At 35.7% G+C, this 16,704-nt stretch overlaps 2 protein-coding genes across 4 annotated transcripts in view; both read left to right on the top strand.

The window, feature by feature from the left end:
- The window catches only part of gria1b (glutamate receptor, ionotropic, AMPA 1b), a 51,190-nt gene extending 49,134 nt beyond the window's left edge, over positions 1 to 2,056 (top strand). The window contains exon 16 of one of the 2 annotated variants that reach the window (XM_039693883.2): positions 1,569 to 2,056. In XM_039693883.2, coding sequence (XP_039549817.2) covers positions 1,569 to 1,727 — 159 coding nt within the window. In that variant the 3' untranslated portion in view covers positions 1,728 to 2,056. The remainder of the gene's footprint in view (positions 1 to 1,568) is intronic. The other variant, XM_039693885.2, reaches the window with a different exon arrangement.
- Positions 2,057 to 9,549: 7,493 nt separating this feature from the next.
- Positions 9,550 to 15,336, top strand: nipal4 (NIPA like domain containing 4). Of its 2 annotated transcripts, none has more exons than XM_039693853.2 (6): positions 9,550 to 9,650; positions 11,738 to 12,001; positions 12,276 to 12,332; positions 12,418 to 12,508; positions 14,134 to 14,294; positions 14,384 to 15,336. In XM_039693853.2, exons 2-6 carry the CDS (start codon positions 11,896 to 11,898, stop codon positions 14,980 to 14,982), a joined length of 1,014 nt encoding a protein of 337 aa, XP_039549787.2. In that variant the 5' UTR covers positions 9,550 to 9,650; positions 11,738 to 11,895; the 3' UTR covers positions 14,983 to 15,336. The 2 variants fall into 2 exon arrangements, with proteins under 2 accessions (XP_039549787.2, XP_039549786.2); XM_039693852.2 differs by lacking the exon at positions 9,550 to 9,650 and adding an exon at positions 10,149 to 10,435.
- The last annotated feature ends 1,368 nt before the right edge of the window (positions 15,337 to 16,704 follow it).

Here is a 16,704-nt window from a genome sequence, read left to right as displayed (position 1 = left end):
CTTACAGGATTGGAAGAACATGAGGGTGAGTAATTACTGACAGAATTTTCATTTTTGGGTGAACTATCCCTTTGATTATGGGCTTTGCATTTGGCACTTTTAATGTTTTATAACTTCTATCGTATACTGACCTCACTTCCTCTGGGGGATCTGGCAGAGAAACGTGTTGGCATTTAAGAGTAATTGTGGGTGGGTGTAAACATCATACCACCCACTGAGCCTCTCTCTAATCCTGGAGCACATTGCTCTTGAATGCTTACAAAATTGAGAAGAATACACTAACTTAGATTTAATTACCCACAAACCAATGTGGTGACTCATAATTTTAATTTAAGGTCTTTCAAAGGGAAATCTGAGAGGTAATTTTAAGACATGGTTTACGAAACACACAGCGTTGCATAAATAGACTTTTCAGACAGCATGTAGGAACCACAATTTTGGTCACACTTGACATTAAGTAGCTGTAACCTCTATGTAATAACTGCTAAAGAGTTTGAGGTATGTTTAGGAGTACGGTTAGGGTTTAGGTTTTGGGGTAATGGTTGTGTTACTGTTAGGGGTAAAGTTAACAGTGCAACTACAAATGTTATTTAAATGCAAGTACATGTCATTTCAATGCAACAACATGTATGTACATAAAAAAAAAAAACTTTATCAAAGACCACCTAATATAAAGTGTGACCACAATTTTAATATGATTAGATTGCCTTGATAACTTGACTACATTCTACATACATTCTTTTCCTGTGATTATTTCTTACTGAAACAGTACATGTTGGTGGGAAATGTAAAAATAGACCTAATATGACTGTTATTTTAATTATTTTCTTCGAAAAGAGTTTAGAAAAATCTTTCGATTTTGCCCATACACTGAAAGTCAATGAAAGTCACTTTCACTGAATGGACAAAAATAATTGAAAGAATCTTCCAAATGTGTTTTCTGCAGAATAAAGAAAGTGAACAACAACGGCATGAGGGAGAGTAAACAATGACAGAATTTTAGTTTTTTTAAGCTATGCATTTCACCTTATTTTTTGTCTTCTTCCGCTATGTGACATTCTTCTTCATTCTTCAAGTGTTAAGACATTACAATCGCATAACAGCCACATTTAAAATATCACAGTAACAAATCGCTGTTGCTTGCAGGCCAATTAGTCTGCATGAGCCCAAGCAACATAATCCCCAGCAATCCACTGAAGTGTGCTGAATTTAAATCATTTATTCGTCAAGGATGTGCAAGCCAACATCCACATCATTAGCTCCAGTTTCAAGCCTACAGGGTTTCATTATGTAAAATTGCTACATGAGAGAGTGGCTTCAAGTTAGTGTGGCACTGGTCTCATCATTGCTGCACTTGATGGCTATTATTTTTCACCATTTCTTATCATGAATCATTGCCTGTGCCGACTGGAGCAAATCCTTAGATCAAATGAAATATGTTTACGCGTAATTGAGGTCAGAGCTGGTGAGTACAGTTAGCCGACTTTAAAAAAGCTCTCTCTTGTCGTTTGTGCTGCAATGCCTGTGCAATGTGCTGAGCAGCTTCTTTGTGTTTCCCCCCCCCCCAGCAAATCATTGACGCAGCCATGCTTAGCTCCACCCTGACCAGGATGGGCAGCGGAGGTGAGAACGGACGTGTGATGGCCCATGACTTCCCCAAAGCGGCACAGACTCTGCCATGCATGGGCCAGGCGGCCGCCATGGGCCTCAGCACCACTGGGATGTAAATGGCCATCAGCCTCTCTGAGATCAGAGGACATCAAGAGACCAAGAGTGGGAGAAGATGTGAGAGACACTGCAGCGTACAGCTCACCTGCCACTAGAGTACTGCCAAACGGATTCATGAACACACTTTGGGCTACAAATGAATTATAGGAAAATTACTTTTCTAATAATAAGATGTGGTTGTTTTTTTGCTTTGTTTTTTTTTTGGGGGGGGGGGGGGGGGACTTCTCCGGTGCAATAAGGAGACCATGCGTGAGGTGTTTTTGTATGAAGCATCATTTTTTGAGAAAAACGAGTTGTCCCTCAATCTCATAAATTACTGACAATTGAACTGCAAGGTTTCTTTATTGTCTCGTTTGGCCCAGATCGCAATTTTCCAGTTGTGCTCATTTTATTATTTTCCTCTGCCGTATGATATATCTTTGACACGATCTCTGTAAGAGGAACATTTTTACACAACATTTTTCTTCAACCAGAGTTACACATCATTATTTATCAAATAGTTTAGGTGAAGTGTGTAATTTCTGTGCCACTAGCTTCACCAAGCAGAATTGCAAAATTGGTCAGACAAACAGATCCCACCCCATTCAGGTGCGTCATAATAGTTGCATATTAATCTGGCAAAGGAAAAAGCATCATAAAGGTATGGCTCATCCAAAAAGAAAATTCTGTCATTATTTACTCACCCTTGTGTCGTTCCAAACCTGTATGACTTTCCATTTCTTCTTTAGAACATCTCTTTTTTTTTTCAATGTTGTAGATGCACCTATCATATTTTTAAGAGCCTGAATACAAAAACAAAAGTCTCACCATTAAATCCATGTCCCAAGCACACAATTGTAATATATGACAGACCTAACCATATTATTTCCAATCATATTTCAATCAATTCAAAACCATAATGGCAAACAGTGTGCATCTGAAGTGTCTAAGCTGAAGGAAATAATCCGTTATTTATCAGCTTTAATATATTGACGAAATTTTCTGATCGGGCTTATTACGCTAGCATTAAAAATGAACATATATTGGCCGATAAATGTAGATTTTGTTTCTCCATTAACTGTCATTGTATGGACTCAATTTGAAACATTCTTCAAAATATCTTCACTTATGTTCTACAGAAGAAAGAAAGCCATTCAGGTTTGAATCAACATGAGGTGATAATTTTCATTTTTGAGTGAAGTATCACTTTAAAAATTATACACTTCACCTTTGAATAAAAACAATGAATGAAATGAATGTTTGTTTGATGTCATCCCAGGAAAAACTAGGAAGTGTACTACATCAGTGTGTCAGCTTCATTGCACAGTCTACAAATGTCTTCCTTTCCAACTGGTTTGATTGGCAAGCCTCTCTAGGGAAGGTAAGTTCTTCCATAGGTGCGGAGAGGCTGATTTCCAGTCCTGTCATTGTTACTGCTGTAGCTCACACCTCACAGTCTCACCCTTTACTTAAGAACACTTTGGATCAATCACCGCTGCCCCATTCATGCTGCTTGATAGAGTCTGAGAGTTAAAGACGTCAGAGAGAGAAAAGTGGGTGTAGACTAAGCTTTTTGTACTTTTTGCTTATTTGTATGTTATTGTTATTGTGCCACTTCCATTCGGTCTTCCTTTCCAGGTTTACATGACATTTTTCTTTTGAAGTAGCTGATGATATGGTCAGTACATCATTCATTCCCTCACTGAACGGCTAATAAGTTGTGACAGCATTAACAGATTCAAGGGCAGCATGAGCACCCAGCAGACAGTCTCCCTAGAAACCATAAATCTTCTGTTTGTAATAATATTGTCATTGTAATAACAGTTTAAATATTGTCACGTAGACAACGATTCCATAAAAATAATTTTATGGAAATCTGCCTAATAGCGGACACAGGGACAACAACATAAATTGCTCGTGCTGTGAGATTAATAGCCTGACTCTAACAGTCCGTTTGAGAGGAACAAAGCACGCTGGCGACGGCTTGTTTGCTACAATCGTTGCTTTATGCTCCAATAAAATGAACACACTTTTGGATACAGTGACATGAGAAAATGATAATCTATAACCTATTGCATCTTAAAGGGATACTCCACCCAAAAATGGAAATTCTGTCTTCATTTACTCACCCTGAAGTTGTTGCAAACCTGTATGAGTTTCTTTCTTTTGCTGAACACAAATGAATATAATTTTGAAGAACGTTTGGGACTTTGGCACCATTGACTTCCATATTCAATGGTGCCAACATTACATTCATTTGTGTTCAGCAGACAAAATAAACTCATACAGGTTTGCAACAACTTGTGGGTGAGTAAATAATGACAGAATTTTCATTTTTGGGTGGAGTATCCCTTTAATTGGACTTTTATAATGTTGAGGTAGGCCTACATCAGGCCTTGTGTTTCTTTACCAGACTGGACGCACTGATTCAAACACAGAACAGGATTCGAGATGGATGAGATGGACCTGATTATCAGATACTATGAACGAGCACAGGTAAAACTGAATGCCAATACTCTTAAGCACAAGATCTTCATTCAGCCATACTGGAGAACTTTCTCTGAGGCTCAGTGGTGGAGCTTTTCTCTGTTTGTATCCTTCCTCAATACTTTTTTAATTTTAATTTATTTACTTTTTTATTGCATATAGAACATACAACTAAGGATCACAGAGTATTATTATCTATTACACTCTAAAAAATGCTGGGTTGTATTAACCCAACTTTGGGTCAAATATGGACTAACCCAGCCGTTGGGTTAAATTTTTACATTACATTTTTAACCCAACATTTCGGGTTTGTCCATATTTGACCCAAAATTGGGTTAAAACAACCCAGCATTTTTTAGAGTGTACATTCATAATCCTTCCTCGATACTTTGCCAGTGGACTTTCCGCAGTCCTTACATTGCCTGTCCTTTTTATTGTCGATTTGTACGAGGTTTGTACAAAGTAGAGAGGATCAACCATGACATGACTTGGAACATTTGTGCTGACAAAACGGCACTTTGTGGCCTTTGTTTTCCATTATATGGGTTATTTGTTGCGTTTATTAAATTTTGAATTCTTTCTGGTCTTGTATTTAAAGTGAAATTCTGTATTTTAGATGTTTTTTGTTGGTTTTTGCACTTCTAGTTTTAAATAGGGCTGTCAATCGATTAAACATTTTAATCGAAATGAATTACGATATGCTAATTAATAAATCGAATTAATAGCATACTGTGTATTTCCATGTGTGCTGAGAAATAAAAAGAATTTTACATTTATTTATTAATTGTTTACAAATACAGCATTGTTGTGGCATGGCAGCGTTAAATTGACTTTACCAAAAGTAATTTATATATTGTCAAGTCATCGAACATAAGCACTCAGTCCATAATTCATTTAGCAATTGATTTGTCAATCAGGAAACAGAATTTTTTTTTTCAGTGTGTTAACTTTATTATTGCTTATTTTAATCACACTAAATCAACGTATGAGTCTGACAGCCCTGGTTATACAAAACTTTTGCACATTCACCTCACAAAAAACCTTTTAAAAACAGCAGCAAGATGTAATGTCAAGAACCAACATGTTGATAAGGAGTATTCGGAAATAAACTTTTCTTACTGAATGCTTTTTTTGTATTCTATCAATTTTTTTTGTTGCTTTTTTTAATGTACACGTCTGTCTTTTCTCTTGTTTCTCTCTTCTTAGCTAGCTAATGTTTGCATTAGTTTTAACAATGAATGATCCCAGAATCTACAGCCAAGTGATCTCTCTGACCTATCTCTGTCTTTCTGCTCGACGTCATTAGATAAATTCATGTTCAGGACACAGCTGCACTGATTCAGAACATCTTATTTGAGCTCTGTTGGCTCTCAGAGTGCTGTATTGATCTCGATAAATGCCACATTTGTTCTCTTCCTTCTGTTTCCCCCATAGGCCTAGCCTTTCACTCACTCACTCCCAGCTCATGTTCAAGACATAGAAAGTGCCAGAGGCTTTTGTGCATTTGCATTTGCAAGTGTTCATAAATTCAGCACTGAGCTAATTGTGTGCGCCTACAGGTATGCATTCATCTCTGAGAGCTAAAGCAGAGAATTTTTGTATGGTTACTGAGGTGTCTAATTTCAAGACCCAGCTTGAGCTGCAGTTCTGTTAGGTGACGTTAATGCAGCTGAAACAACAAATGGCATACGAAACACTTGCAAAACTAAAGACTTGGACATATGTTTTAACGTGTTATTAACGGTGTTAACACAAACCCATTTTGACGGCTTGTCTTTTTGGGCTAGCAAACTTTGTAGTTTTTTTCACATGCTTTTGCAAGAGGATGCGGTGCTGCACTATGAAGCCTATTCATTTGCAATAGTTTGTTGTTTTCAATTAAAAAAACAAAACAATTGCACAAAGCAAGCCGATCCACTTTTCCCATGTTGATAAGCGCATTAAATTGAGAAAAAATAATGGGACAAAAAGAAATCAAGAGACATTTAGAACAGATTAAAATGTGTGATTAATCACGAGTTAACTATGACATTAATGCGATTAATCACGATTAAATATTTTAATCGTTTGACAGCACTAATATATATATATTAAACTATTAAAAAGCCAAACGCAATATTATCATTGTATACTTTTAGATTTTATTTTATCTATAATGCGATGAGTATAAAAAGCGATAGCAATATATCATGGCTTCAATACCATTTTTAAATGTCTATATTAGCTACTAAGGTTGCAACACAGGGCTGTTTTAAGCCTGACTGATGCCTCACTCAAAACTTCATCATTCTGTAAGCATCCCCCCGCCTCCCCCCAGTTCTCCTAAAACGGTTGCCATGCCAACCCATGCAATTTCCATGCCTTAACTTGGGAAAGAGACTCCGTGTTACCAACTTCTGTCCGTAAGCTGTTTTTCACATCATTTATTTCTCCCTCTCACATATTCAAACAAGCAGATTGTCTTCAAATCATTTGAGCTAAGTGAAAACAAAAACATGAATGCTAATATCAAAGGAGGGGGGGAAGGGGGGCTTGTCATTAATGATGTTAATTCATGTTGATTGACATTGCCATCTGACCTGCTAATAATAACCTCATCCAGTGCTGTTCTGTTATTGAAATGATGTTTGCCAATCTGTCCTATAAAAGAGTAGATGTCATCTGTGCATCTGTCTGTGGCAGTATATTGTTTTTCAGATCTGGTGTGGGAGTCTGCAAGCAAGAGTAGAGCTGCGTTTTGAATGATCATGGTAATTAGTGCAACGCACACACTGAACAAAAGCCAACTTGAAAATAGAGCATGCACTGACAAATTAAAGCAGTGTATCACTATGAGTGACATGTTTGACATGTTCTATCTCTGGCTAATCTGACATTTTATATTTTACTGCATGAGCATTAATAAATGGACAGGGGAGAAAGGGTATGAAGGGACCACTCCAACAACTATGTCACAGGATTGCATTGTTTGTCAAAGAGGAGAAATAAAATGACAGGTTGATCCTCAAGCATCATATCATTTGGAGTAGGCCTATTGATTTGACAGACTGTAGCCAACAGCTGAAGAATGAAACTGAACTTACGTTGGCCATTTTAACTCAAATAGCATAAACATTGCTTGTTTATCCCCTATCTGGATTCTAATGAATTTAAAATGTTTTTCAGCACCTTCTTTTATTCATGTAATCACACGAAACATTCTGGTTTAGATGAAGCCGGAGAGCAGAACAAAACCCTATTCCACCCTGTGTGACCTTTAAAATAGATGGTTTAAAGATAATCTCTCAACAAGACAATTTTATCACCTGGTTTGACTTTAGATGATTTTCTCTTTGACGGTAGTTGAATAGCAAGGCTGAAGCTGTGTTTTCTGTCCTTTAGTCTGCAGTGACATCAGCTGGGCATTTACAGAATTGACCATAATATTTAATCCTTTTTTCTTCCTTTTCTTTTTTTGGCATTTTGCAACTAGGTGTGTTGTGTTGTGTTGAAAAAACAACTTATGAAATTCAGTGGAACATGAGGTTATCATGTAGCCAGTGTCTAGAGACGTTTGTGTGAGCACACTTGCTCTAGGTAACCAGTCTCCAGGCGGTCTGTAATGGCCCCATGTGCTCTATTAAAAAAAAAAAGAAGAAGAAGAAGATTTTGACACACCTGAGAGCAACAGAAACTGCCTACAAATCTCGTTCTAACAGGTTACACCAATCGTGTTCCTGAAATAATGTAGGGACAACGAGCGTCTAAGGGTGTTTCTGCAACTATGGGCAATTTTGACTATCCCAATTAAAAAAAAAATCAACCTCTATAAATTTAGAATAGGCTAAATAGGATGTACAAAATAAAATGTAGTCGTTAAGATTTTAATCTGTAACATGTTTATTTTTTTATGTTTTTCGGGTCATTTTTTTAAAAAGTGTCCTTACCGTGACGTTACAATAACGTTCATTTTATACATTTTTCTTTAGTAATTTCTTTAAAAAAAAATGTAATATATTTAAATAGCTTTTCCACATTTGATGCAGTTTTGTAAATACTGATATATATATAAAAATATGCAAAATAGGGAATTTCATGTTTTATTTCTATGCCATGTAAAAAATTTACAGTAACCATATGTCAATTGTTTCCATACACACAAAAGATGACATATTTAACTTTTTATGACAGATGTTGCAATTTCAATGTGTTGATCATCTCAGCATAAGTGTACAATTTTTTTTTTTTTTGCAAATGGAAATGAAAATACAGCAGTGCTGCGGTAATGACATTTTGTGTCGGTAAGGACACAATGTTAATCTGCCACGACAAAAAATGGCATATTTATATATATGCTAATATATATATATATATATATATATATATATATATATATATATATATATATATATATATATATATATATATATATATATATATATATATATATATATATATATACATATATATATATATATATATATATATATATATATATATATATATATATATATATATACATATATATATATATATATACTTCAGTACTAAAAATACGGAATATTTGTAATTTAATATACAGAACACCTTGAATTTGTCTCTACCACAACACCTAAATTTGCTGCGGTAAAGACATTTTGCGGAAATTACATTATGTGCTAATATTAGCTAATTGGCAGCTAGCAAGGCCTACCACATTAGTTTTGACTCTTAGCATCTTAATATACATGAATTCAACAGTAATATACATTTATTTTTAAAATGTAGTTCAAAATACACAATTATTAAGCTGAATGGTAAGGACGCACAAAAAATAGTAGAACAGAAAAGATGATGTTTGGTATCGTTGGTTACTTTGGTGTTTGGTATTTTTTTGGTATCTTTTGAGTGAGGTTGTGTGATGACCCAGTCTGTCACCAATGTGATCAAGTGTTAATTTCTGTTTCCATAGAAACTAGACTTGTTTGTGTTCGATAAAATTTCATAATTAAAGCTTTTTTTTCATTGTTGTGGTAAGGACTCAAAAGTGTGGGGCAAGCATATTTAGTTAAAACAAATCATTAAAATGATCAGTAAATAGGCCTAATACAAAGAATTTTAAGATGCTGTAAATCAATTTGTTTGAAATAATGTTAAATTGTAGCCTAATTAAATTAGCTTATTTTATGTATCTCAACATTGTGACCACAGGTGCGGGACATTAACAAAATGGTTTTGAGCTATGCTTTATAATTATATATTCACATTAATCAGTAATTATATTTTTTGTCAAGGTGTGTAATGGCACTGTGAATATATTTATGAAACCTAGTTGGGAAAACACCCCCAAATTGATTTGCATGTAGTTCAACAACCAAGCATATCACAATCCTTCTCTAAACGGAATGGAGTTGCCAAAAAACAAGCAACATATCAAATAGCACAGAGAGAGATTAAAGTTTAATGAGTGTATAGGCCCATGCAGTGATCAAAATATGGTAAGCCTGCTAAACTGTCTCTTTTAATATATAAACAAAACTTAACTGTGAACATAACAATGTCTTTCTTCATCTCTGCTCAAACCCGTTATAAGCCAAACTGGTTCTCCAGCTTTAAGGGAGAAACTTCTTATGTCAGCCAACACCATCACCACTGTATCAGGTTTAGGCTTATGCAGAAGTGCATTAAGGGAATTATTATAACAACAACATTGAGATGAACGGTTAAATGAATGAATAAAAGAATGAATAAATGAATTCAAAACATAGACAGGAGCACTCTCAATTTAATATATCCTACAATAACACTTTACATTGGTAAATTTAGGCAGCTCGTGACAAAACATCGTGTCTTCCCCTATGTCAATACTATATGATTCAATAGTATGTTTTAGGAAGTTGTACATATTTGAGTTCCGTTTATTGTATTACAAGGAAGGTGTATTCCTATTGACAAGGCTCACACGTTATTACGTGTGCGCGAGACGAGGCGCTGCTTGGGCGTGGCAGGCTACCTGTTTTGCTCGTGTCCGTGTTTGCGTGCGCGCGGATCTCAGGTATCGTATCTTCCACGAATTTACGCACACAGATGGCACCGATGCAGAAAGTTTATTCTAGCGTGTTCAAATGAACCGAGGCGGAATACGAAAGAAATTTGTTCCTTTTTAGTTTATTCTGATACCAAATAATGGTTTTGTTTTGTTTTTAAATGGCTTCATAACCCGTCGTTTAAATGAGCAATACAATGAAAGACATACACCTGCCACCCGATTCATGTGTCAATGGTAAGAGAGTTTGTTTTTGTTTCGTAACTACCGTCAGTAGTTTAACTTAAATTGCAAAGAATATTTAAAAAATATGTACATATATAATATTGTTAGAGCTCAAAGCTGCTTTGTTGACACTTTAGAATATTGTGTTATCATTATGAATAACTACGCTGGAACAAACGAGTAGCTAATTTGCACTATTAACATAGTAAATAATTTTAGCTAACAAGAAACTCTGATTAGCAAAATGTAATATAGTGCTTAGTTCACTATTAGCTAATCAATAAGGCTACTATTTGTGTGAGACCCCGGAGAACTAGCTAGAACTACTAAATGTTTAGAAGTCCTTCAGAAGAGTTGCTTATTATTTGGATCAGTACTCTAATGTGGAAAAACATGATAAATCTCTACTGACTGAAGTCATTGTAAACTGTTGTGGTTTTTGTAAGGGTTGGGATATTAATGACTCAAGTGTTACCAAATCCATTGGAAGTTATTACTATCCAAAAACTTACAAAACAACCTTGCAATGACTTCAGTCAATATTAGGGAGTTATCACACTTTTCATTTTACAGTATACTGATCCAAATAAAATGATTCGGTAATACATGAGTCATTACTAGTGGGTTATGACCTTCACTTTAGAAAATAATTCTAATTATGCATTATTCATTTTAATTATGAACCTGTATAGTTCTTCGTAGTCCTCTGGGAGGTATGAAATTGTTATTGATCAGCTAATAGTGAACTAACTGTTCAACTAGCACTATTACATACTAATTTATTAATCAGAGTTTCTTTTTTAGTTGATAGTTACTATCGTGTAAAAATTACATTACTCATTTGTTCCTGTGTAGTTTTTGATTTATGGTGGAACAATATTCTAATGTGTTACCGCTGAATGACACCCTGTTTATTAACATATGATATATTTTGTTTGTTTAAAGATCAAACATTATTTATTGTATGTATGATGTCAGCCTTAAATGACAGATGATTGTTTATGCCTGCAAGTGTGGTTGCATTGTTACCTTAAAACACTATGTAAACAACTTGTGTGTAGGTGTATATATATATATATATATACATACACACATATATACATACACACATATATACATACATACACTTTAAAATGTAAAATAAAAACAAACAAAATGACAAACTGTTGTAAGTATATTGTCCTTTTTTGCCATGCTGTTGTTTAGCAAAGTTGATTTAGCTGTTTCATGTCACTAAAATATCTTTGTAATGTGAATGTTAATCAATTTAGCCTTGTTGTAACATTCAGTTCCTCTTTTTCTTCTTTTGATCAGGTTCAGTAATAAGGATCTTCTGTCCCACGTTTGCTTCTGTTTGTGTGTTTGACTCGGGTGTTGGCAACACGTCTTTTAGTCTTGTCAACTCCAATAAAAACTCTACAGTCAACACAGCGGTTCTCACCATTGACAAATGGAACAACTTCAATTTCTGGATGGGCTTGACACTGGCCGTGCTCTCAGCTTTCCTCATAGGTGGAAGCATTATCCTAAAAAAGAAAGCATTGCTGCGTTTGGCCGGTACTGGGGAGACGAGGGCAGGTCTGGTCATTTACATCAGTATTTACATGATGCAAAGACTTTAAAAGCTCCATTAAATTCTGACACAATAAAGTTTGATGTTTATGCTTCAGACAGTTATGTTAGACTTATGTATGTTAGGGTATTTGGTGTAGTGCCAATTATTTTGCTCGACTTAAAAGCAATTGTGAAATTGGTTGAAACCGGTTTCTTTGTTTGTGCTCAGCTAATACTCAGAGAATTACTCAGGCTCTGTTTCATGATCCTTAATGAATGTTTTCTGATGCCTGTTCAGCTGAAGGAGGTCATGGGTACCTGAAGGACTGGATGTGGTGGGGAGGCCTTTTGACCAGTAAGTCCAATGCAAAGGTTCTGTAAATCATCTTGCTTTCATGATTTCTGACAGACTCAGTTAACATCCTGCTTTTCTTTTAAAGTGGGTGGAGGTGAAGCAGCAAACTTCACAGCGTACATGTTTGCTCCAGCCACAGTGGTGACCCCTTTAGGAGCTCTCAGTGTTCTTATCAGGTGACTAATGGCACACCCTTATTTACACTTGCCAAACAAACATCCTGAATTGCAATGTTTTTTTGTGCAATTCATTCAAATTTAGCTGAGCTAGAGCCCAGCTGAGACCCCAATGCTATGCTAACACTTGTGGGATTGTGGAGTTATGACTATTAAATGTAATTTTTCAACAATTTGGGGATAAAATAAGATAGTTTCATATTTTCATATTTTCTTTTAAAAATTGCTTTTGTTTTCAATTTGGGGTCTGTAAGAATTTGTAATATATTTTTTTTAAAAAGAAGCCTCTTATGCTCATTAAATGAGTAGTTCACTTTTAAAAAAACTTTTGCTGATAATTTACTCACCCCCATGTCATCCAAGATATCCATGTCTTTCTTTCTTCAGTCAGATAAGGAACTCCCGCACACTATCATTACTTGCACTTTTCAATCTAGTTTATTCACACACAACGTTTCGGTCATTGGGAACCAAACGGTTCAAGGTCCAAAAGACAGTTTCAGTGCAAACTGTTCAAAGGGCTTTAAACGATTCCAGACAATGAATAAGGGTCTTATCAAGCGAAGCGATCGCTAATTTAAAAAAAAAAGTTTACGTTTTATAAGCTCAAATGGTCGCATTGCTCTGTTCTGTGATGCACGTTCGTGACTCTCCTGTTCGAACTCGTTTACCAAAATGAACAAATCTTTTTCATGTCATTTGGTTCATTCAGTGAATGAAATGAACATGTTGACTAGGGAAAAGATTTGTTTATTTTCATTTTCATGGAATCATTTAAAGCCCTTTGAACAGTTTGCAGTTTGTACTGAAAGTGTCTTTTGGACCTTGAACCGTTTGGTTCCCACTGAAGTCCATTATATGGAGAAATCCTGGAATGTTTTCATCAAAAAACGTTATTTCTTTTTTGACTGAAGAAAGAATGACATGGACATCTTGGATGACATGTGGGTGAGTAAATTATCAGCAAAAGTTTTTTTTAAAAAGTGAACTACTCCTTTAAGGCTGCATTTATTTAATCAAAAATACAGTAAAAAAGAAATATAGTGAATTATTAATACAATTTGAATATATTAAAAAAATAATTTGTCATGCAGCATGATCCTTCAGAAATCATTCCAATATGCTGATTTGCTGCTCAAGAAACATTTCTCATTATTATTATCAATGTTGAAAACCGTTGTGCTGCTAAAGATTCTTTAATGAATAGAAAGTTCAAAACAGCAGCATTTATTGAAATAGAAATCATTTGTGAAATAATAATTGTCTTTACTGTCGCTTTTGAAAAGAAAAAAATATATTTAAGGGGTTAACCAAGTCAGAGGTACAAATGATGGCAAATCATTTCCAATTCTCTGGCAAATGTCATTTTAACAGATACTATCTATAAGGGTCTAAAGAACATGTCAACTGACAATGTCAATAACAGTCTGTTCATCATGAGATTATCACTATCGTAAGAATATCTCATGCACTGATCTCCACCTTTTACCTACTGAAGTCACGAGACAATCCCTCGAATGTCCCTCTCTCAATGTGAGTGAATTCTAGTAATGGCCTTTTGTGTTTCTTTCTAAATGGAACTAAATGGAAAGATATTAATGTTAATGTTTATTTACTCTCTTCAGTGCAGTGCTGTCCTCCCACTTCTTCGCAGAAACCATGAATCTGCTCGGAAAACTGGGTTGCATGCTCAGCATACTGGGAAGCACTATAATGGTTATACATGCACCTGAAGAAGAAGAAGTGACGACTCTTACAGAAATGACAGAGAAACTGCTAGATCCTGGTTAGTGTTGCGATACCTTTAGTTACTGAACCGAAAAAACGTTGTCATCATGTACTGTATAACAACAGCTTTTTCTGCTTCTCCTGAAGGTTTTCTGGTGTTTGCCAGCATCCTGCTGGTCACCTGTGTGATCCTAATCTTCTACGTCTCTCCTCGCTTCGGGCAATCCAACATATTAGTCTACATCAGCATCTGCTCTCTGCTCGGAGCGTTTACCGTGTCCTCGGTCAAGGGCCTCGGCATTGCGATCCGCACCATGTTCTCCGACCTTTCGGTGGTCCGTCACCCTCTCACCTGGATTCTTTTCCTGACTTTAATCGTATCCATCATCATCCAGATCAACTATCTCAATAAGTCGCTTGACACTTTCAATACGCTCTTGGTGTATCCCATCTACTACGTCTTCTTCACCACCGTGGTCCTGAGCACCTCTGTGATTCTGTTTAAAGAGTGGGGAGCCATGTCCGGTGTGGATGTGGTGGGCACCATCGGGGGTTTCTTGGTGATCGTGGTCGGGGTGAGCATGCTGCACCTCTTCAAAGACTTGAACATATGTCTTGAAGATCTGAGGAGCAATCTCTGTCAGCCGAGCCCGTCGAAGAGGGAGGACAAGCACATCCTCATAGAGAACATAGACATCCTGCCGCCCATGAGAGAGGAAGGGCCCAGAGTCTTCATCATCAGCTGAGATTGTAAATGCATTGAACAAATCCTCACTGTTTTAATCGTTCATGTCCTCTGCTGAAGGCTGTTACACAATGACACAGTAGTTTGGATCTGCTGCTGCCGAGTACAGTGATGACGCAGACATTTTCTTCTAAAAAAAAATATTTTGCAGTCGTGATTGAACGAATTTGGAAATATTTAAAGATTGAAACAGCATAACATGATGCAGAAGGACTGCTGAGAGCTACCACATAATTTACACAATATTTAATAATTTGATCTTTTTGTCTTGGATGCATCTGTGTGGGTATTCTTTCCAGAGAAAAATCTTGAAATTCACCTGCAGTAAAACCTAAAATATATTTATTGACATAAATATTTGTATGTACAAAAAAAAAAAAAAAAGAAGCATCACAAGATTTTATTGTAGTTTGGCTTAAAAGAAGGTGTAAAGTTCAAAACATTTTTTTTAACTATTATTGAATGTTTTGGCTAATTTGATAATACTTTTTTTGCTTCTACTATAAAGCAGTATCACATTCAGCACCTGATTTTCCATATTATATTTATTCAGATTTGAAAACAGACATCCTCTGCATTGTGGGTTATTTGAGACTGTGTTGCCAGTGTGCAGTATATCGGATAGCTCCAAAAATCAAGAGGGACAAGTTGAGAAGACTGTATTTACCTTTTAGATCATTGACCTGAAGAGCACTCACTGGGTCAGGTGACTCTGTCAACAGAACTGAAGCCTGTGTGACTGTTGGTGTTGGTTTGAACTGAAAAGATCAAAGTCTTTTAGATAATTATTTTAAAAGTTTTTATTTTTAAAAACCTTTACACATAGTAATCACTGTTTTAATGAATCGTTACAATGACATTTTTCTGAGAAGCCCTAGTCAAATGCATTAAATCTATTTGCATATTAGAATTTAAAGTTCATGTTGGTATATTGTATAATCCGGAAGAAGAACATTGTAAGAAAAATATCGAAGAATGTTAAACAAATGTATCTGAAAGTAAAGTATATAGAAATCATATTATTTTGTGCTCTGGTATGCATTCACAGTCAAAGGAGTTGGAGCACCAGGCAGATTTCCCAATCTAATCTCCCAATAGGTCATTGCAAGAACAACAGCTCATAGTGCAAAATTGTTTTTCTCAGTTTCACCAGTAGATGGCAAACTCTACACACCAGTCAGTTTCACATCATCACCAAGGCATTCAGGTCTCCAAGCTGCCTGAACAACCTATTACACAGAGCTTTGCATAGGTGTGCCTGAAAGTTTGCCTCTTTTAGCCAATCAAATTGCTCGCAGATGCTTAAATGGATAGTTCACCCAAAAAGGAAAATTCTGTCTCATATTCTCAGCTCAAGTTGTTCCAACATACATTTCTTTCTTCTAACAGGGACTTATTTTGAAACATCCTACAAGGTAAAAAAAAGAGAAAAAAAAAGAAAGGGATGACATATAGTCGAGAAGACCAACTTTCATTTCCAACCAAAATCCAACGTCTGTCCGACATTGGATGTTGACGTCAAGCTGACTTTATTTTCCAACCAAAATGTAGCCTACTTTACTTTTTTCTGGAAAATTTTTACTTTGACTTCACTACATTTGAAATACAAATATTGTACTTTTTTCTCCACTATTTCTGTGTAGGTCCTTAAGTAGAAAGTTGTAACGTCAGTCAGGGGATGATTTTAGTTATTTTAGTTTGATTTAGACGCCAGAACTCGACT

Source organism: Pimephales promelas, chromosome 19 (assembly GCF_988280905.1).
Source record: "Pimephales promelas chromosome 19, fPimPro1.hap1.1, whole genome shotgun sequence".
Classification (NCBI taxonomy): Eukaryota; Metazoa; Chordata; class Actinopteri; order Cypriniformes; family Leuciscidae; genus Pimephales; species Pimephales promelas.
This window is presented reverse-complemented; position numbering and strand designations above follow the sequence as displayed.

Excerpts from the sequence above, each read along its gene's own strand:
- nipal4 (XM_039693852.2), top strand. The coding sequence starts at position 10,384 with ATGAGCAATACAATGAAAGACATACACCTGCCACCCGATTCATGTGTC. Across the intron at positions 12,002-12,275 it reads TACTGGGGAGACGAGGGCAG|CTGAAGGAGGTCATGGGTAC; the intron begins GTCTGGTCATTT and ends ATGCCTGTTCAG. Across the intron at positions 12,333-12,417 it reads GTGGGGAGGCCTTTTGACCA|TGGGTGGAGGTGAAGCAGCA; the intron begins GTAAGTCCAATG and ends TTTCTTTTAAAG.